The 22,702-nt window shown below is 42.0% G+C and overlaps 1 protein-coding gene across 2 annotated transcripts in view; it reads left to right on the forward strand.

The window, feature by feature from the left end:
• The window catches only part of MTUS1 (microtubule associated scaffold protein 1), a 129,853-nt gene that overhangs the window by 84,335 nt on the left and 22,816 nt on the right, over positions 1 to 22,702 (forward strand). For both annotated transcript variants that reach the window (XM_068137491.1, XM_068137492.1), the window contains one exon: positions 9,814 to 10,031. In XM_068137491.1, coding sequence (XP_067993592.1) covers positions 9,814 to 10,031 — 218 coding nt within the window. The remainder of the gene's footprint in view (positions 1 to 9,813; positions 10,032 to 22,702) is intronic.

Below are 22,702 nucleotides of genomic sequence, written 5' to 3' on the forward strand. Positions count from 1 at the left end.
ATGTGCTGAAAGACCTTTTTACTTCTGCAAAGAAAGACAGATGGATTTTTGCTGTGTATGTTTTAACCCTGCTATGTCAGTTTAAGCGCCTAGGTCAGATTCTACCTGCCTGCAGTTAAATGTTTAGTTCTTGCAAACTTTTTAAAAGCCTCTGTGGTGGTTACTGCTTGTTTTGTTCAGAATAGCTTGAAAAGGATCTGGTGGCAGCTAAAATAAGCTGATGTTCCTGACTAGTGGCTGAAGAAAGGAATCTCAAGAGTTTATAATAAAAGGAAAGGAGGGAGAGCTGCAGTTCTGCTCTAGAAAGTATTTAGTTGTCTTGAATAGAATAGAATTAACCAGGTTGGAAGAGACCTTTGAGTCCAACCTATCATCCAACACTAATCAACTAAACCATAGCACCAAGCACTCTATCAAGTCTCTTCATAAATATCTTCAGTGATGGTGACTCCACCACCTCCCTGGGCAGCCCATTCCAATGGCCAATCACTCTTTCTATAAACTCCTTCCTAACATCCAGCCTAAACTTCCCCTGGCACAGCTTGAGACTGTCAGCTTCAGACTGTGTTGATGAGGGGGGAGATGCAAGATGAGAGTGCTGTTTCTGAGACAAGATCAGCTGAATAAGTAGCCAGAAGAGTTTCTGAGGTATAGCAACATCTTAAGAATTTCAGTTGGGCAAATTATGCAGGCACAACATTGAACAATTAAATCTTTTTCCTATGGACTGGAACTGTCTCATGACTGACGTGCTTGATGTACAAACAGAGCAAGTTGGGACTGTCTGCACCAGCTTATACAGACAGGCCTAAGGCAGAGCTTAGAAATTGAAGTTTACTTCTTCAGCAGTCTGTGTTTGTGTAGTCACCAGCCTCTACTCTGAGGCACATCAGGAAGATGTGTGTTCACCACTTGCTGAGCTGGATGCAGGCAAAACTTACAGTTGGCCAAGCTAAGGAGTAGATCAGTAGTTAGAAGACTTTCATCCCAAGTCTAGCCTATCAAGCCCTCTGCAGAAACCATTAATTTAGTTTTGTGACTGCTTTCCCTGTATATTTGTCTGAAGCTGCTCCATGGGTTTATAGCCCAGAGCAGCTTCGAAAGAATTTAGAGTGACAATTTACAGCTAACCAGATTTCCAGATCCTCTCAAAGATAATGTATGTACTGCTGCAGATTAAACCCAACAGCTTCCTTATTTCTATGGATGTTCATAAGTCTCCCTCTTTGCAGTGCCATAGCTTGTCACAAGGCAAACTTTCAAGTCAAAGCCATGAAATCAAATGGTTGATTAGCCTTTCTCTTGCATTGCTCAGATAGCTGGCACGTGTCACAGCGGGGGGGGGGTATGTGGACAGAACAGTGGTGGGAGAATTCTAGAGATATTTTTGAGGATGCAGACCTAGCTGTGTAAAGATTAACAAGGTGAAGTTATTTACTCACTCATGGGTTCAGATGTGATAGTGGCATTTAATAACTCCTGAAGGGGAAAAAAAACCCACTGTCAGACCTGTGGGTCATGCAGTAGTGCATCAGTGGGGCTAGCTTGCTTACAGGAGGAAAAGATAAAGCATCTGGAGTAGAGGTCAGGAATGTAAGTCTGTGTTCTTCAAACTCTAGCAGAGCCAGGTGGACCTTTAAGTTTAATTTCGTGTTTGTCAGTGTATTTGGAGAAATTTGAGCCAGGCCCAAACTCCACTGAACAGAGTTAGCTGTGTTTCATGACTGTTAATAAAGTACAGGATGCATGTTTTGTAATGCTTTCCACGGCTTGGGTCAGTGTGTGTTGTGGGATGTGTGGGCAACACTTCTTTACCTTCATTTCAGTATTTTAATTGTAGTTTAGCTGACTTCATAAATCTGAGTATATACCTTGTTTGCAGGAACATACTCTTGTACAAATGTTCCCTCCTATGTAGCAAGTACTCTGTTCTGCAAACTTCTCTAGACCTTGCTCCCTCTTTTCATTTTTAATTTGGTCTTCCTCATTAATTCTGAAACTTCTTTGCCAGCCTAACACCAGGAAGTCCAGGGAGGAGGAGTTGTTATTTTCTTACATTTTGGTGTTTTTTTTTTTTTTTCCATGGGGGAGTGTGTTCAATTAGTAGTTATAAGTAGTTGTAAACCAGACTTTTTGGATAAAAGGAAAGGTCAATATATAGAAGCAGCTAGGTGCTTCCTCCCTCATGTTTGGAAAGTGAAAATATCTGGCTGCTGTCCTAAGGCAGACCCAAGTCCTAGATGCACAAATTGGTCATCCATACAGAATTTGAAACCATCCTGGCAAAGTAAGGGTTGTTTTTTTTGGGTAGGATTTACTGTAAGTTTTGTGTAAACTCTTAGTATTTCATATTTGCTGTATTACTTAATACTGTAAAACACAACTGTTACTGTGGTGTAGCAAGTTTCTGTGTTGACTTCAAAACTATGCACGGATTTCTCTCGGATGTTTTGACTTGAGGGATTTTCTTCTTGTAAAGAGGGATGGTTTGTGTTTGCTGGTAGCTAGTTGTGTAAAAGGATTTCTGCAGAAAGCAGAAAGAAATACTTTTTAAAAGAACAAAAATAAAACAGCATCACACTACAAACATCCAAACCCCCAATAAAACCAAAACCACCCCCCAGCAAAAAAAGCCCCTAAACATCCCACCCAATTAGGCCAGTTCTTATTTCAGTAGAACTTGCATCTTTTTTTCTAATTATTCTTGAGAGGAAAACCACATCAGTGTTTAACTTCTGTGTATGAAATCAGAGCTCTTCATGTGAAGAGGAGAAAATGTTAAAATCCCTGAGGTGTATCAAGGCTAGAGACAGCGTAGTCAGAACAGAAGCAGCAGGAATTGGCAATTCCCAGAGGATGAATTCTGGATGGGGAAGGTTGTGCATTGCTGAAAGCTACTGTTTGTGTGTCGTTTGCCGTGAAGTATTCATGTTGAAAGACAGGTTGTGAACTTCAAAGTAGCAGCAACCTCTGTAGACTTTCAGTTGGCTTTGTAGTGTTTACTCACAAATTTAATTTCAGGTAAGTTTTTGAAAAGTGTCTTTCAGAAGGCAGAAAAGCAAAGGAAAGCTGCCTGGAAGCTAGGTAAAGAAGGTGACCTTCGAAATCACCAGTCCTTAGAGATCAGATCTCTCAGTTTGAGTGAGGAAAGTAACAAACACGCTGATAACATTCCAGGAAGAGTTAATATTTTCATATAGAGCAGGACTTGTTTCCAAGGAGAGCTTATTATCCTACAGCAGAGAGCACTTGCCAACTGGAGTGGGTGCACGCATGGAGAAAGAAGAGGGGGGCCTTTGGGGCTGCCAGGAAGGTAGATCTTGGATGGTTACATCGCTAAGCCTGGTGAATACAATCCCTCAAACAGAGGGACCCATTCTGCACCTGTATCGTACTAGAACCAGTGGAAATCAATTCAGCTGGATTCCAATTTGCTGACAGGAGGTGTCTGATACGATCTTTGCAAGTCTTTTACCTCTATTTGTGAGATTTTTAGCAACAACTAAGGTATGGGGAAGGTTGGAATGAAGTGTTATACTGCTCACCTGAATTACTGAAGGTTTTGGTCTAGGGGTGCAGAAATATTGCTGGTGCTCATACCTGGCACTCTTTGCCTATCTAAATCTTTTGTCAAAGATGTTACCTGAATTCAAACTTCAGATTGTGCTTCTGCAGTCTGTTTTGTGTACCAGTCCTTAGTGGTAACTGTATGTAAATATTAATGCTGGATAGCTACTCCAAGAGCTTCTGAGCTAGAAATGGGGCAAGGGGGCTGAAGGAGGAAGAAAAACTACACCGGCAGCCCTTAGCTGTGCTGGGGAAATCTCATTAGAGATTTCTGACCACCTAGCAGGTGATAGACACCTGGAAAGAAGCTCCACCACTGGTATTGTGTCCATTAGGGGCTGTGATACCACTGTGATAGCAAGACAGGAGATACCTGCAAGCTGTGAGGCACTCTGTGTGGATGTGCCTTTGATACCTTCCTGGTCCTATGAGTATGCCTGGTTGAGTGTAGGAGGCAAACTGGAAAGTAAACAGTAAACTTTCATTCCAAGCTCTGAATGCTGGGTGTTATGCTGAATACTATCTCATCTTACTGAAGGCAGAACTTGACTTCTTCCACGGAGCAAGATCTATATTGTGTTGCTCTCTTCTTTTTTCTTTTTCCAAATTGAATACAAGGACTGGGTAATGAAGCTCCTGTGTAACATAACTGACAGCCTCATGTCATTAATCTACCAGGTTTTACATAGAGCCTAGACCAGTTATGAGTTCTGTGCTTGAAAGTAAGAAACAGTAGCTTTTACGTAGTTAACACAGACCTGGTAGCTGAAAGGCAGCATTCTTAATGTGCCAAAAATAACTCATTAGTCACTTTTCCTATGTTGCTCTGGTAACTATTTATTGTTTATGAACTAGAGGGCTTCCTCAGGATCTGGGTTCTTCCAAAGATTGCTAAGAAAGCATGGCTAGCTGTGGGAATGAGGAGGGCATTCAGTGGGAGTGGACAGTGTCCAAGGTGCTCGCAGATCTACTCCTGGACCCTCACTGCAAAGATTAGCAAAAGGACAGGTGCATAATCACCGTGTTGAATATACAATTGTAATAACTAAGCACTGTGGAGCTGTTTGTTTTTTCAGCTCCTGCAGGCAATTCTGGCTCCTTTTGAGCCTTTGTGTTGGAAAGAAAGGGCCGCTGCCGCCTTGCAGCGTTTGACTGTGTTGCAACAAACCCGGTTAGTGATGCCCAGGCGTACTTTTATTGATGCGCAGATGAAATGACTGCTGGGAGTGGCTTTTGGGGTGACGTCCCACCTACAGTGATGTCAGCAAAAGATTTTAAAAAATTCAGGTGTGGCATAATCTGCCAATTAAACTGATTAGTGCTCTGGCTGAGTCCTGAGAAGGAGCTCTGGCTTTAGAGCCCTGCTTATTGAAGTGTTTTATTTAGTGCCTTTGTCTCACCTTGCGCTAGCATTTTGCCTGGTACCTTCATGGCAGCATGCTGTAAATTGAGGTAGGATATCATACCAAGGGCTATGTACCAGCTCTCTGGCTATCTGGGGAAATCTGCTACCAGCTCACAAGTGTTCCTGACTGCTTGGAAGCTGTGACACTGGAAGAGGTCCTGTGACTCCTGTGGGTTTGGGATGGAGTGCCTTGCTGCTCTGTTGGCAGAAGTTAAAGCTAGTCAAGAGGCAATGCAGGCTGGACAGAAGGAACTAAAGCATGATGTGGAAACATCTCAAAAGGAAATCAGGACAGTCTTAGCACTGCAGAGGAGTCAGCAACAGGTGAAAGAAGATCTCAAAGCAGAGGTGAAGTCCAGTCATTTGGATATAAGAACTGTACTTGAGGAAATCCAGCGAGTAAGAGAAGAAATGGAAACTCGATTAAATACTCAAGCTGATCTGGTCTTATTGATCAAAGAAGTGAGCACCAACTTAACATGTGTAGACAAGGCTTTCCAGAAAATGGAGGAGAGGCACAAATTTTTTACCAGCCTTCATCTTCCTACAAGAGAAAACATTGAGCAAGGATGTTTCTTTGAAAGATGCTTGCAGAAGACACACACAGGTTTTGAAAAACCTGTGGAAGCTAACAGTTTGGATGAGGACTGTGAAAAGAAGGTGCTTAGGGGTAAGAAAATGGTGACTGCAAAAGTGTGGGGAGAGAAGTGAGGCTGTTCCTACTTGTGCTTTTCAAGTAGTTTGTTTAGGCTGTTTGGAATGCTTTTAAGAAATGTTGGGGTTTTCTTAAGTTGAATCTCTTGTTGAAAGAAAACAGTTTCTTGTTAGTGTAGATAGTACTGCACAGACCTTCCTAGCACATGCTGTGAGAGGAAAAAGAAGGCTTAAATTTGGACATGTAAACCAAAACGTAGGTGATAAATATTTCATCTGGTAATCCAGCAACAGGGCACAGGATAGAGCGGTTCATGACATTGGTACAACAAGACAAGCTCTGTGATAGCCAGTCAAGTACGGGCAATAACCCAGCACTTAAATGTAAGTTTACAGACCACACCTTACTCTACAGACAGTTGTGTATTTTGTGTATTTCTTGCTTCTGAACACCTGTTAACTAGAGCAGCTACATATGGGAAACAGTTTGCTCTATAGGAAAGCTTGGGATGGGTCTCATATTCTCCCCAAAGAACGGGAGTCAGCTGCTGCCATCGGAGCAGCAACTGTAGAGAAAGTGGAAGGATTTTTTGAACCTTCTCCAAAGTCATGGGGTATTATTTTTGCCAGCAATATAATGAATCTTCTGTGAATGATGCAGTTGATCAAAAGAAAAGGCTTAGTCTTTGCAAAACCACTGCTATAAGGTTTTTTTTAATTTCTTTTAGTGGTATGAATAAGGATAGGACATTAGATAGTGAATCTATCTGGTTACTGTACTACTTGCTCTGCCTGAACAGCTGATCTTCTGTCTTCAGAAATTGAGCACTTCAGCTAGATTGAGTACAGTTTGGTCTTGATACTGTTGGAGAGGAATCCAGAACTTAACTGGAGGGTGGAAGTTGTTCTGCTTTACAAGTGTAAAGAAAGAAAGCAGAAGTGAGGAGGACTTGGGCTGGTAACCAGTACTGTCTTTAAATTAGAGCCCAACACTAATGTGTTGTATGAGCAATTAGACTTGCAATCTTTTGTTTTAGGGAAAGCATGACTTTTGTTTTGACACAACAGCATGCTTTTATATGAATCTGGAAGCAATCTGTCATTGCCCAGAGGTACACAGGCCATAAATAAGCATTGGAGTGTCGCTGGTGTTAATCTGTAGAGGCAGCTCATGCTAGAGAGGGTTCACACTCACAGTGAAATGCTTTTCAGCATTTGAAGTGGCTGTGTCTAGCACATATCTATGATAAAATTGCCAACAGGAATGTCACTGGATTTCTCCAGTGCATGGGTTTTGTTCAGCTTTTTTTAGTGTAGTATCCAGGCTCGCCTTGGTTGGAGGCTTGAATGAGCTTCTAGGAAAGGACCTGGTAGTCTGGGCTCCATGATAAAAGCAGTGGTGTGAAGTGTATATTTGGAGTCATCTTGTTTGTGGTTAGCTGTTGTATCACTGTATTTAAATTAAATGACTTCATTAGGTAACAGTATATGATGGAAGGGGCTTTTTTTTTTTTGTGGTGTGGCTCTATTTTATTTCTGTCTTTTTTTTAGACTGAAAATTGTCTGCAAACATCTGTTCAGGTTTAATGCAGCTCTGACAGGGTCTGATGGATGTAGAAGTAATTTCATACAGTTAATTAAATGATGGCATTACCATCTGTATCAGTGAATTTACCCAGTACCCTTAAATCAAGAAGAGTGCTCTAGTTCTCTATTTATTGTAAGTGGAGCATTCAGGAAGGGAGGTGGAATATATGAGTAGGAGTATATGAGGTATTAGGGCAGGGAAGGAGTGACTCCTCATGTTTATGCTCTAGTCCTTGCTCCTTCCACCTTCTTGATTGTTGTCTCTTGTGTCTTTTTTGAAGGAGCTTCAGAATGTAACCTGTATTTTCCCAAACACAGTATTCTCCATACAATCGCTGGAAATCTGGCAGGTTGGCTCTCAAATGTGAGCTGTCATTCATTTTAAAGATGTCTACTCAGGCCTTTCTGTGCATTACCTAAAAAGAAGTGACCACACTTACTTAAATGGTGGTAAAAAGCTAACTAGAACTAGCAGCCAAGCTTGGTCTTTATTTCCCCTGCAGATTCATATTTCAATTTGGGTTATGTTGATTACACCTTTTAATAGCTCTACTATTAAACTGCAGGATGTTATGTTGAGTGTTACCTTCTTTAATAGCTCTGAGCAGAAGTGCAGTGAAATCTCCAAGAATACAAGAGCATCTGCCCATGATAAAGCAGTATGCTGACAATTTTCTGGCTAGGAAGGATGACCGTAAATCTTGCCTAGAGAGGATTTATTTGGAGAATTAATAGGTTCAGGAGGAATTTTATACCAGGCTCAGATGGAGAGGCACAAAGGACATCAGTATTTCGAAAAGGAAACTTGTTTTCAAAGCATCTGAAAACAAGTGGAGTCTGTGCAAGACTGGTGTATTCATGCAGTACTTGAGCGTCGGTCAGACTAACATGAATTTGGAATTGAAGCTTCTGTTATTAACACTATCTCCAGTTGTGTGATTGAACAGGTTACTTAGAGTGTGGCCAGCAGGAGCAGGGAGGTCATTCTGCCCCTGTATACTGCACTGGTTAGGCCACACCTTGAGTACTGTGTCCAGTTCTGGGCCCCTCAGTTTAGGAAGGATGTTGACTTGCTGGAACGAGTCCAGAGAAGAGCAACAAAGATGGTGAGGGGTTTGGAACACAAGCCCTATGAGGAAAGACTGAGGGAGCTGGGGTTGCTCAGCCTGGAGAAGAGGAGACTCAGGGGTGACCTTATCACTCTCTACAACTACCTGAAGGGAGGTTGTAGACAGGCGGATGACGGTCTCTTCTCCCAGGCAGCCAGTACCAGAACAAGAGGACACAGTCTCAGGCTGCGCCAGGGGAGGTTCAGGTTGGATGTTAGGAAGAAGTTCTATACAGAGAGAGTGATTGCGCTATGGAATGGGCTGCCCGGGGAGGTGGTGGAGTCACCGTCATTGGAGGTGTTCAGGAGGAGACTTGATGGGGTGCTTGGTGCCATGGGTTAGCTGTTTGGGTGGGTTGGATTGGTTGATGGGTTGGACGCGATGATCTTGAAGGTCTCTTCCAACCTGGTTTGGTTTATTCTAACCTTGCACCTCTGGAACTATTCCTTCAAACCCTGTTTCAGAAAGGATTGAGTGAGTAGTTCCAGTTTGTTAGTTTATCTTAGTCTATCCACATTTTTTTTGTCTGTGTGCTCCTGGGTGTGTTTTTTTCTTTCCTTCAAATCCCATCTTTCAGGTTTTTCACTTTATCTTGAGGAAATCTTGTTAAGTTGAAACTGTACAAAGTAATGTGCTTAGGTGGCTTGATTAAATTGGCAAGGGTTATTTATGTATTGCATCAACTTTTCATTGCAAAAGTGTTTGCTTGTTCCCTGCGTGATCAAATGGGGAAGGCTGGCCCTCTCTGCACAGTGCTCCCTTTCCAGTCTGCAGGCAGCAGAGAAGCCTGTAACCTTCATGGTGTTTACGAGTCAAGAACGGGATTATGTAACATGGTTTCCTCTGACATGAAATGATTGTGTGCTGTGAAGGGATTGAGGTTGCAACACAACTGGAAATATTAAGTCAGCAATGTAACCCTTGGACCGTGAATAGTGGCAGGGCAAACCTGAAACTTACTACATTTTAGGGCATTTATTTTTTTCTTAAATCTCATCCTTGTGACTGAAACTGCTGACACTAAAAGCAAAAAATAAATGCTCAGACCTGAGCTTCAGAGGGGGGAGATTTTTGCACTGAAAATTTTGAAAGAAAGAAGGCCAAGTCTAGGGCAATTGGTTTTGAATTCAGGCAATATGAAATACATATTGCAAACAGAAGTGGTCAACTTTTATGCTGGAAGTAAGCTACTGGATAGGTTGGATGACAGAGATCCTACATTTTATGAAAATATTCATTCAAAGCCTGGTATGGAGAGTATGTTGCAAAGTAAGCCACAGACTCTACCTGAAGGTGAGAATGAAGTACAAAATGTATATAACATTATGGTGCTAGAAATGAACCTGGCAGATCACAGTGTGTGCTCTGAACTACAACTGAAATAACCTTTTCTCTTCATAGGTTCATAAGAATTTATAGTTACTTTTTCTTTTGCACTTGTGCTTTAAGTTACATGAAGTGCATAGTAATTAGTTGTTGTTTTTGTTTCAGTTGACAAGGGCAAGCCTCGGAGTCCCAAGAGCTCGTGCACACAAACTCGAGCCTCCACAGATGGGCATTCAGCTGTCACAAAAACAGCCGAGTTGTTGCAGTACAAAACAAAATGTGAGAGCCAAAGTGGAATCATCCTGCAGCTGAAAAAATTCCTGACAAGCAGCAACCAGAAGTTTGAAGCATTAACAGTTGTGATCCAGCACCTACAGTCCAAGGTAAAAATCTTGCAGTTAATCATAGAATGGTCTGGGTTGGAAGGGACCTCCAAAGGTCATCTAGTCCAACCCCTCTGCAGTAAGCAGGGACATCCTCCATTAGAGCAAGCTGCCCAGAGCCCTGTTGAGCCTGACCTTGAACATCTCCAAGGATGGGGCCTCAACTACCTCGCTGGGCATCCTGTCCCAGTGTTCCACTGCTCTCATGGTAAAGAATGTCCTCCTAACATCCAACCTAAATCTACTCTTCTCTAGTTTACAACCATTGTCCCTTTTCCTATCGCTACAGGCCTTTGTACATGGTCCCTTTACAACCTTCTTGTAGGCTCACTTCAGGTACTGGAAAGCTGCTATTAGGTCTCCCCAGAGTGTACTCTTCCCCAGTTTGAACAACCCTGTCTCCCTTAGCCTGTCTTCATAGCAGAGGTGTTCCAGCCCTATGATCATTTTCATGGTCCTCCCTTGGACCTGCTCCATCAGGTCCCATGTTTTTCTTGTGTTGAAGGCTCCAGACCTGGACACAGTACTCCAGGTGAGGTCTCACCAGAGCAAAGGGCTGCAAGCACACACTTTTAGCTCGTGTGAATCTCATCCACCAGAACTCCCAAGTCCTTTTCTGCTGGGCTGCTTTCCACCACCTCATCCCCCAGTCTGTACTGATAAGGAGGATTGCTCCAGCCCAGGTACAGGACCCAGCACTTGGTCTTGTTGAACCTCATAAGGTTTACCTGGGCCCACCTCTCCAGCTAATCACTTGTGGCTTTAAGTTTTCTACCCCTTCTCAACAAGGGCTTCTGAAAATACACATAACATCTGTTTTCCTGTGGAGGCAGCAGTAAACCTGTTCCTGGCAGCAACTGGACAGGAAGGAAAAAACCCCAGCACAACAACATATTAGGTTTTATGGCCTTTTTGCAGCTTCACATCAGTTTTAGTTTCAAAAAAACTGTGGTCAGAGTTCTTCAGGGTTGAGTACCTTTCCAAGTATATGCTTCAAGTTCTGCCCTTGTAGGAAGGAGTAGTTTCAACAGCTAATCTGCATGACCTTGCTTTATCTGACATTGGACAGAAGAGATAGATATGATTTTTAGCTATCCAGAGTAGAATGTAAGTTATACTGGAGGGGTTTATTGAATCCTGCATTATTTGTGGGGGTCTTAAAATTATCAGCATTTGATTTAAAAAATAATTTAGAAATGTAGCTGAAATTATGAGTGGAAGTAATATGATGTGATCTAATGTTAGTTCCTTCTAGTGTATTTGATATATGTTATCATAGTATCAGTCAGGGTTGGAAGGGACCACAAGGATCATCTAGTTCCAACCCCCCTGCCATGGGCAGGGACACCCCACACTTTATCAGGCTGGCCAGAGCCTCATCCAGCCTGCTCTTAAACACCTAAAGAATGACTAAATCAGTTTGAGATAGCACTAGATAGCTGTGGTCTGCTTTGAAAACTTGTGAGAGAAGGCAAATCAACAGTTAAGGAATTTGTAAGTGATGGATTTTTACTGCAAGAGTTGATGCAAGCTTTAATAGCAGTTTTGTCTTGCATTTGTAACTAATGTTCCAAGATTGATATCAATTTTATTTCAGCTTTTAAAGTATCTGGTGATTTGTATAATCTGGTGTACAAAAAAGTGCCGAGTTGTCTCTAGTATGCTGCTAGAATCACAACATTCTCCTCTTGTGTGATATCTGCTTGCTCTCATTTAATCTGAAAGTACTGCATTTAAGTCCAATTCTGATTCAACTCAGTAAAAGCAGTGGCTCTGAGCTAATTTTGTGGGGTTGCTTTGCTTGTGGAGTTTTTTTTCTTTTCAACTCTTGGTTGGAACACCTTCATTTGCTAAGGAACAAGTTTAAGATCTTCAAAGCAATTTGATACAGGATTTTCGGATGCCTGTCAGCTAATATGGAATTGTGAAATGTATGTGTGAAATTCTCACTGCTAAACTTCTGTGCAGTCTTCTAATTACTCTGTAATAAGCACCTTGAGTTTTGGTAACTTTGATAATTAGATGTCTCTGCCTCGATTCTCCTCTCATATTTCATATTGCCACTTTCTGAAATTCAGGAATGCTTAATTCACTATCAGAGTTGTCTTCTCATTAAAGATGTCACATTTGCTTCTTCCAGGCTGTTTTACACACCACTTAGTCTAAACATGATATTTTTTTATTCTTATTATTTTTGTTCCTTTTTTTGGGGGAGGTGGGGGGAGGGGTGGGTGGTGTGTGTGGTTTTTTTTCCTGTAATTGGTTGTCTGGTTTGTGGTGGTGTTGGTTGGGGTGGGTTTTGGTTGTTTTGGGTTCTTTTAGGATAACAGGAATGTTTGTTTAAAAAAACCCACCACCACCAAAAAAATACAGACAAAATGGGGAGGGGTGGGAAGTGATGCTGAAGGTGGAGGGAAGAAAGAACTGCTTGGAGAAAACTAACAATTTTGTTCCTTCTTACTGTCCATTTATTTTGCAGATAGGGAGAAAACAGGCATTTGATTTATATCAAATTGTATAACATGAGTAATCCTGGAGAGTTAAGCCTGAGCACATGAAACTGAGCTTTGAAACTTGGTATTGAGGTTGTTTTCCCCTTTCCCAGGGTAAGATAGTGTTTGCTGAAGAGTCTCTGTCTTACTCTTGTGTACTTATCACAGGGGTGAGGAGGACTTCTCTGCCATGGAGATATAAGGAATGCTTAGAATCTGATTATTAGCTTGGGAAACTTCCTGTATGGTTTCTGGTTTTTAGGGATCACTGTGAAGAGTTTTGTAGTTTCTTTTAGTTTTGCCCATTTTTTTGTTTTGGTGGTAGTTGGTTTTGTTGTTTAGGGTTTTTTTTTTGGTGTGGTTTTTTTTCCCCCTTTTCTTTCTGCTGAGGTGTGGAGTCTGATATACCTAATTTTATCTCAACTGGCCATACTTCTTTTTTTCTCAAGTATCTCTATGGGTAACCCTTAAGTATAGTTTTCAAACTCTTTGGGTAAGCCCAGGGATAAACTTAGTTGGGATTTAACTCCTAAGGCAATGAGTTTATACCTTAACTACTGCAGAACCAATTGGAGATAGCTTCAGATTTTTTGGTTTAAAAATAAAACCATTAAACCAAACCCCAAACAAACACCAAAATCCCACCAAACCTAAACAAACAAACAAACAAAATCACAAAAAAACCATGCTTAGCTGATTACACAAAGAAAAAAGCTGTGCTTCCATCTCTCAGTAGAGTAAGTGTGAAGTGACACAATGCAGTGTAAGCCGATTGAAGCAGCTTCTTGTAATCAGAAGAAAGTCTGGTCTGGACTCCCCTGCTGCTGATGTGTCCCTGCAGAAGGCTGATTTCACTTGCAACTACTGGAAAGCTAACCCAGCTAAAGAAAGATTATTTCTATGCCAAATGAGTGACATGGGCCATCCTAATGAGTGGTCAGAGACCGTGAAAGGGTGAGACAGAGTTGAAGACAGCATGCCTGGCTGGAGAAAAGAGCTGGAGTGAGCTATTAGGTCACTTCAAGGCTGGGCAGCTCAGCCTGAGCCTCTTGGCAAAACCTGCCCCAACCTCTCCCATTTTCCCTGCAAAGCTGGGTTTGTTTGGGTTTGCTTTCCAATTGTGGAGGAATTTTGCTTGGTTTGGGTTTTGTTTGTTTTGGGTTTGTTTGTTTGGGTTTTTTTCCATTTCTGCACAAAAGTTTGAAGTTGCTCCTTATGAGCTCATTTGGAATAGGATAGCTGTGAATGGAAACAGGACTTGCTGGCAATGACTTCTGTTAAAAATGCAGCCAGCCCATCTGGAGCGAAGTTGAGAGGCTGTTGTTGAAGGGTTAAATGAGATTGAGCAATGCTGCTCTGCTGTTTCTAGCCCAGCTGGAGTATCTCACAGAACTCTGCCTGAGTTCAAACCTGTTTGTTGCAGCTATTATCTTGAGCTGTCAGTATTAACAGCTGGCTCTGACAATACCTTCACGCTCAAGCTGTCAGGGTTTATCCAGGGAATTTATATACCTAACTACCTTTACAAAGACTCTTCTGAACTTACAAATTCAAACAACTGATTTCTACCTCTCAGGAGCTGCTGGTGCACTGGGTTAATAACAGATGAAAACACTCTTGGCATCCAGAATGCTTGATGCAGGGAATGGTGTGGCTGGAGAGAACACCACGATGCCCCAACTTTTTATGTTGTTAGAGAGTTGCATGTGCATTGGCAGTGTCAGAAACACGTGTCAAACTGTGGGCTAGTCTCAAAAACAAGCTTAGTCTTTCTAGACTACTGCACTCCCCCTGATCCTCTGGTAATTCCCATGACTTCATAACTATTTTCCTGGGGTTTTTTAAGTTTAAATGAGAACGGAAAAGCAAAGGTACAGAGGAAACATTGAAATCAGCCATTTACAATAAGTGCATGAAGTGCCAAGGAAAGCCATCTCCCATTAACATTCCATTGCATTAAGCTCTGAAATCCGCACCCCTGCGTTCGAGTTGATCTTTTAACTTCCCCTGGTATTAATTTTACACTTTAATTTTGAATTTATTTCTTGTCCTTTGAGTAGCAGATGTGTTTGCAGAGGCTTTTTGAAGACGTGGTTTAGCGTGCCTGCAGTAAGTCAGGCTGTGGCTGCCACTCCTGCAGCCCTGCCCTCTCTTCCCTTTACCCTCATGTCTGCACGGGCTGGTGCTTGCCTGGCCCTGAGAAGCTAATTTAGGCACCGAGTCACAAATTCAGAAAAATGTTATGGGTCTAGTTTTATAGCTCTGTCCATACCCAAAGTGTTAAGGCTATGCCTCTGCGCAGTGTTTCACTGTTAAAAGAGTGGGAGTGAGGAACCACCGGCGCTGCAGTGGGAACATGTGCCCAGGAGGTCTACAGCTATTCCTTGCAGCCACATGCTGCCTTGGGAAGGAAAATCCCAAACTCTTACTTGTTTTCAGGATGTCCTGCAAAGGTACATCATCAGCTAATGACACTGAGTCTGTGGTGACTTGTGTGTGAAACTCTACTCATCTCTTGGGGCTTGCTCAGCCCTGTCCCCTGCCTCAGAGCTGCCTTCCCTGCGAGGCTGGATGATCATTGTAGTTGAAGAGTTTGAACCTCTAACTCACTGCTGTGTATAAACTCTTACCTGTTTAGGGGTGGAGGCTGTTTAAGTAGCACAGAATTAACTTGTTTTAAAATCTGGTTTTGACTTTCTAAAGATTTTGCTTGTGAGTGAAAAGGAAGTGCATTGTTAGTGTGACTCAAAGCTTTGTGACTGTTCAAAGTGTTGATTCCTCTAGTTTTAGTGCATAAATTGCCACATTCAGAATGACTCAGGCTGTGTAAAAAAAGAGAAAAGGTAAAATAAAATTTAGATGGTAAAATGTTTAATTATTGTAAACACCCATTTCTGTTCTTCTAGCCTACTAAATCTAATTAAGTGTTTTGAGAGCTCTCAACAGATTGCACTGTAGAAAGGAGCTTCAAATTTGTATCTGTGCCACAGGGTGCTACAGAGATGAACAGAAACTAAATTTCACTACTGTACTACTTTTGGTGTGGTTATGGGAAGGCTGGTATTTACAGTTCATACTCCACCTGGGAATGTGTGTGCTGACATCTTTCCTCTTCGTAGAAGGAAATGCCACTTAAGAGGCTTTAGAGCCCTGACAGTAATGTGTGGGAGTACCACTAATTGTGGATGTGACACAGGAAGCAACCTAAATACTGCGCTAGAAACTGTGGGACCTAAACAGGCTTCAGTATTTCTAGGTGGAAGCAGGAATTAAGCATTGGTAAATGAGCTACTGTAACTGGCATTTCCTGACATGAGGATGACTGCAAGAGCAGTCTTAATGATTTTATTCATTTTTTTTCCATCTTGGTATATGTAGGCACACATATCAGAAAAAAGTGTCCTGACCTCTATGGAAGTTCAGCAGAAAACGTTTGGGGTTGCTTATCCTGGAGAAGAGGAGGCTCAGGGGAGACCTTCGTGCTCTCTACAACTACCTGAAGGGAGGTTGTAGCCAGGTGGGGGTTGGTCTCTTCCCCCAGGCAACCAGCACCAGAACAAGAGGACACAGTCTCAAGCTATGACAGGGGAGATTTAGGCTGGATGTTAGGAAGAAGTTCTTCACAGAGAGAGTGATTGGCCATTGGAATGGGCTGCCCAGGGAGGTGGTGGAGTCACCATCACTGGAGGTGTTTAGGAAGAGACTGGATGGGGCGCTTAGTCACATGGTTTAGTCGATTAGATGGTGTTGGGTGATAGGTTGGACTCAATGATCTTGAAGGTCTTTTCCAGCCTGGTTAATTCTATTCTATGAAGTGAAAAATACATAACCAATTTAAGGAGTAGCAGTGCACCTTGCACCTCTAAACCCAATCCCATTTATAGTAGAAGGAAGAACCTTTGAAAAGTCATCTTTTGGCCTCTAAATCCAACATTTATTGGTAGGCCTAGCATTTAGAGCAGCTGACTGAACCAAAGTTACAGTTTTGAGTTTCTAGAACCTGATGTCATGTTTGACTAACTCTCATTAGGGTTTTCATCCAAAGTGTGTTTCTGCCCTTTCAATGTGGCTTCCCAAAGTGTAGACATAACATTTTGTAAGAGAGAATAGGAAGATTTAATTTAGATAATTTTTTGTTTGTTCAGATTAAAAAACAAACAACAAACAAAAACCACCTTCAAACACAAGTGACAAGATAACATCCTGAATTTGAGGCACTCACATATTTTCTGTTCAGTGAAGTATTTGAGAAGACGTAGTAGCTTCCTCCTATAAGGCAAATGTAGACTCTGGCAGCTGGCATATGATAGGTGGCTGTTGGAAAGCAAGTTTCAAATCATTCTCAAGGTCCCTGCAGCACAAGACTATTTTTGGCAACAGGCTGGAGGTTTGTGAGGTGTAACATCCAAAAAAATCTTTTAATCCATTAATTACTGTGAAACTAGGCTGTGGTGGAAATAGCTTTTTTGCAGACACCTCACTTAAGCAGTTTATTGGGTGCCTCTGAGTATTTAGAATGAGTTGTGTCTGGAGACAGTTGGGAGTCTTGTCCTGCAGCTCATTAATTCCTCTAACTTAGCTTTTTCAAGAAGATGCAGCATTGATGACAGCAGCAAGCTTGATGTTTCTATTACATAGATACGTAGGGAGGGGTTGGTGGAAGAAAGAAAATGGTATCTTTGCTTCTTGTTTCCATCTTGGTTTGTACTGCCTTTGCAGATGAAATTCTAAACAGCCTTAACAAAACTGTGTGAAACAAATGTTTTAATACTGTGCTTCAGCATAGGATCTTGTGTCCTAACATTTCAAAGCAGCTTATAAAGATAATTGCAATTTTTATAGATGTGAGAACCTAAGCTGTAACAGTGTAGCTTCTTAAAGCTGCCTGGTAAGTCATGGAGACTTTGCCTCATACTCAGATATGATTAAGAGGGGGGGGGAAAAAACCAAAACCACAACAAAACAACACTTTGAGCAATTACTTATTTCACAGCATTTAGAGTAAGTCTTTTGAGATCAGAGTTTTTACAAGGAAGAAAGAAGCCATTCTGTGTGGCAGGGGAAAATGTATATTAGAGTTCAAAACCCCTGTACAGTAGCAAGCAGGTTATAATAGAGATATAAAGTGAAATAGCCCCTGTTACTACACCAGGGCCTGACTTTGAGACGTTGTTGCATGAAGATGGACATCACTTCAAAACGGGAAAACAAAGATTCCATCGAAAGCTTGTAAAAGCATAAAGAGCCCGCAAGTGTAAGATCCTTGTTAAATATTGACTCACAGGAATCCTGTTTGGCTGGTTCTGTGCTTTAATGTTTCACACTAAACATCAGGGAATAACAATCTGATTTTCCATGAATGTACTTAGCATATGAGAAGTAAAATACTACAAATTAGAGTGAATCTCCATCAGCTAATCTCCTCTGAGTGTTGGAGTCAGACTTAATTGAATTTTGTTTTGAAGTACTAAGTCAAGGTAAAAACTGACTGCTTGATTCATTTGGTAAGAAGACAATGCATCCACTAACACCTGCCAGTAGTAATTTGGAAGTAGCAGTTTTGCTGTAGATGGTTTTTATTTTTCATGTAATGAGATGGTTAATGGCATTTTTACGTTACTACAGGAATAGCTTGTTCCTCCATTCAAAACATGTACATGGAGCATGGGGACTAGAGCCTGTTTGCCATGCAAGTTTCACTGCTTGCATTGAGCTGGAAGGGACCCTTAAAAGTCATCCTGTCCTTGCAGTGAGCAGGGACACCTCCAACTAGGTCAGGCTGCTCAAGGCCACATCAAGTCTGATCTTGTACGTCTTCAGGGACGGGGCTTCAACCACATCCCTGGGCAACCTGTTCCAGTATTTTACCACTCTCATTGTGAAGAACTTCTTGGCTCATTTCTTTAGCTTGCTTTTACCTCTGAGTGATGCAAATGAAATGTCATTTTAAGGGTTTTGGTGTTTTGGTTTTTGTTTGGTTGGGGTTTTTTTAAGCAGGGTAGGGGCCAGGTGAAGTTTGACTTTGTTGTGTGATGTGGGGCTTTATTTTTAAATAACTTCTAAAATTGTTGTCTTCTAGTTAGAAGATTTTATTTAGAGGATTGAGTTTTGCCACTGGAGAAGAAAGTGGAGCTGGTAGAAATATTATATAAGGACAAAAATATTCCAAGCAAATGTCATACTGCAAAGTGGATGTGAATGGCCCTTTTGTTGCCACTTCATAATTACCTTCTGGCTATAGCTGATGACATGTGAGTGACTGGAGTTTATACAGAGACATGACTCAGTTTCTGTAGTACAGAAAATGATAATGCTCACCTTCTCATGACTGGTGTGGCACAAGGATGTAGTAGACTCTGATTTCTAACACTTTGTCCATAAGAAGAATATCTGCTCAGATGAGAAAGATGCATCATGAATTAAGAAGTGTTAGCAGCTGAAACTTCAACAGTTTTAATAGTTAAATGCTACTCTGGTCTTCCATACAAATCATCTCCTGTAAAGTCTAAGCACTCAGAACTGCTGGTCAGTAACCATAATTTAGTATTACTTTTTAATATGCTCAGTGTTTCTTTCTGAATTTGACTTTTAGAAGTAAGTGCCTGTGGTTTGAGCAAATGACTTTCAAAAACCAGGATTTCATTTCCCAGAGTAAAATTCACTTGACCTTGTGTGTGGCAGTAGAATGCATTTAAGTGCTCCCTTTATGTGCTCTGAACAAATTTTAATCTGGTCTAATAAAATGCTTTTTAAGAGCAATGTAGTTTTGGGGTTTGATAGTATTTGACACTTAATGTTCTCCTTCCATAAATTTTGACTCTTGAAATTACTTGTTTACAATGTGTACTGCTGAAGGTTGATCTAAGAGCTGTTTCCACCTGCCAGTTCTGCCTGAGACAGGTACAGTTGCTGCCCTTTGTATATGACTCAGAGCTGCATGCCTGCATGCTGTGGAGTGCTTGATACCAGCATCATCTGGGCCTTTGTGCATCTTCTCTGGGCTGGGACCATATTGTATCCCAGTCTGAAGAGGGAAAGGTTGCATTATGGGCACAATGTTTTTGTCATGGGAAAACTTATGACCTGATTCCCGGTGGACAAAAAGCTCAACATGAGCTCTCAATGTGCACTTGCAGCCCGCAAAGCCAATCAGATCCTGGGCTGCATCAGGAGAAGTGTGGCCAGCAGGTCGAGGGAGGTGATCCTCCCCCTCTACTCAGCCCTGGTGAGACCCCACCTGGAGTACTGTGTCCAGTTCTGGAGCCCCTATTACAAGAGGGATGTGGAGGTGCTGGAGCGTGTCCAGAGAAGGGCCACGAGGATGATCAGAGGGCTGGAGCACCTCTCCTATGAGGACAGACTGAAGGAGTTGGGGCTGTTCAGTCTGCAGAAGAGAAGGCTCCGAGGTGACCTAATTGTGGCCTTCCAGTATCTGAAGGGCGCCTACAGGAAGGCTGGGGAAGGACTTCTCAGGATCTCAGGTAGTGATAGGACTAGGGGGAATGGAATGAAGCTGGAGGTGGGGAGATTCAGGCTAGATGTGAGGAGGAGGTTCTTCACCATGAGAGTGGTGAGACCCTGGAATGGGTTGTCCAGGGAGGTGGTCGAGGCCCCATCCCTGGAGGTGTTTAAGAGCAGGCTGGATGAGGCTCTGGCCAGCCTGATCTAGTGTGGGGTGTCCCTGCCCATGGCAGGGGGGTTGGAACTAGATGATCCTTGTGGTCCCTTCCAACCCTGAATGAAACTAAGATATTTCAGGACTTCAGAGTGGGTTGAGTGTGTTCCTTTGCAGCTTTCTAGCACTTTGCAGTTCCCAGTTGCAGCAGTGTATGGTGTTTGTTCTGAACCTGTTCATGTGTAGAAGATAAAAGGCTTCACATGAGTACAGTTGTGAGGAAGATCTGGAAACATTGTGAGGATTAAAAGAAAAGGTGTTGAGAGCATTTTGTTAAATGGCAGAAGCTTGCTTATAAGTTTGAAATACCACAGAGCTGCTGGAGGAGGTGATACATTGATTGGGATAGACTAGGCAACTTTAAGTAGCTTATCACATAGATATTGGTGTGACATAGCTGCTTGAAATTACACACAACCCCCCATATTAGGTATTCAAATACCAACTTTTCAGTATTGGTTCTTGTGAATTCTTCTTTCTTGAGTACAACTCCAAAAGTGTACATGCTTTGTTTCTAGGAGTGTGGTTGTTTAAAATGGGAACTGTGATGTGTGGATAATAGCTGCCAGATGGGTGGTGTTAGATTATTTGGACAGGTGTACTTGAAATATGGGATTTTATGCCATGGTTTGCCTTTTTACATAGAGTAGCTGTTGAAGGGCTTGTAGCCCTTAATATAGAGGAAAACCTTGTGAAGTGTGAATAGGGCTTTTTGGTCAGGCACAGCCTATTTGTGGCTCTTTGAAGCCTTAATGTGCAGGCAGAGCATGGAGCTCCCAAAGCAGGCCTACCTTGCCTGCTGGTAGCAGGATTGGGCTGGGAAACTTGAGATGTCCAGTTAGTTGTGTGTTCTCTCAAGGAAATAGAGTTTCTAGTTAGCCACAAAACTACATGCAAAGGAGCTTGAAGAATACCCACCCATTCCAGCTTGAGAACTGCCCATAACCTGAGCCTTGGAGGTATCTGGCACCTTTCTCATGTGAATATTTGGTATAGGTACATAGCCAGGAAGGTTGGTTGGTTGGTTGCATGCTTGGTGTAAGTACCTTTGTTCATTCTAGGATGTAGACTTCTGTAGAGCTTCCTGCTTTTAAAGCAGAGCCATGGAAACAGTTTGTGGGTGTCTTCCCTCTAATTTGTATCTAGGATGACCCTGGGCTGGTCTGTTTAGATCTCAGGCTCTCGCAAAAGTAGCTGGTTGCCAGGAAAAATACTCTCAAGTGTGTGAGGGAGCAGTGTAGCTTCCAGTTGCACAAACACCAATGACAAATTTCGTAATTTCTTCCACTCTTGACTTGTTCATTTTTGTCATCTCAAAACTGTCATGTTCTCCAGCCCCCTATCTTGCACCTCTTCTTCCTTTTCCATGCAGTTCTAGTGGAGCATAACTCACCTTCCCAAGTGTCCCTGTTACGAATCCCCCTGAACTCACTTGTCAACATTTTAAAACATGAAGGATTTTTAACTGCCTCATCTTTCACAGAACTAGAAATTTCCAAGTCTCCTCCTATAGCTGAGAGGGGGGTTTTGTAGCATATAATAGCAGAATTGCACCACCCTGATGTTTCCTGTGGCAAACCCTTTATCCCCAAACTCTGTTCTTCCTTCCTCCTACACCTTCCATGTTTATGGTTGTGAGAATGTTTTGGCTAAATCTCAACTGGATTTCTTGTGCATCTATGATAGGGTCTTCTGAAATACAAATAAGTATCTAGTCACCCTACATTATCTTGGCATAAACTCATAAATTGTGCCAGAAACATCTTTAAATTAGTTTGCAGACCATCTCTGAGGCTCTGACAACTAAGTAAGGGTGATCCCTATTGCCAGACTTATCTGGATAAATGAATAATGCCAAAAATTGCTCAATGCTATATGCTTCCACTTGGATCTGCTCTTTCAGTTTCTGGTATTGATTATATTTCAGCTACAATCTTGTAAGGAAGTTTCATGATATTCCATTCCAAAGCACTTGCATGCTTGTCTTTTGAATACTGAAGATGACCCTTACTCGATTATTCAGCTGGGTTTTGGTATTTTACTGCACTTAGATTTCACATCTTGGAAACTTCAGTGTTTTGTTTGGAGACTCCCAAACCTGGAGGTTCAACTCTTAGATAAAGGATGTGAAATTAGCTGCTAGTCAGACTATTTCATGGGGCTGTTTAACCATATGACCAACTTATTTTAGGCTGGCAGTCTCTTTGGCTAGCTTTTTCTGAATATATTCTTTAGCAGGCAGTGGTGATATAAGTCTGTCTGGATGTCTTGATTTGTGAAACTAGGAATGGCTAAACTGGAGGTTGAAGCACAAGGTTAAACAGCACCAGTAAAAAACAAAAGGGCTGAAGAGAAGCTGAAAGCAAGAAACAGTAAAAACAAATGAAAGAAAAAAAATCAGTAGGGTGGCATTGTTTTATTTTGGGTTTTTAGTCTCCGCCTCTGTCAGCCCGTAGTATATTCTGATCTCATCCTCTTTTCTCATCAAATTGCTGTAACTAAAA

The sequence above is a fragment of the Melanerpes formicivorus genome, unplaced genomic scaffold (genome assembly GCF_026170545.1).
Source record: "Melanerpes formicivorus ecotype bairdi unplaced genomic scaffold, bMelFor1.0.p_v2 SCAF_4, whole genome shotgun sequence".
NCBI classification, from domain to species: Eukaryota; Metazoa; Chordata; class Aves; order Piciformes; family Picidae; genus Melanerpes; species Melanerpes formicivorus.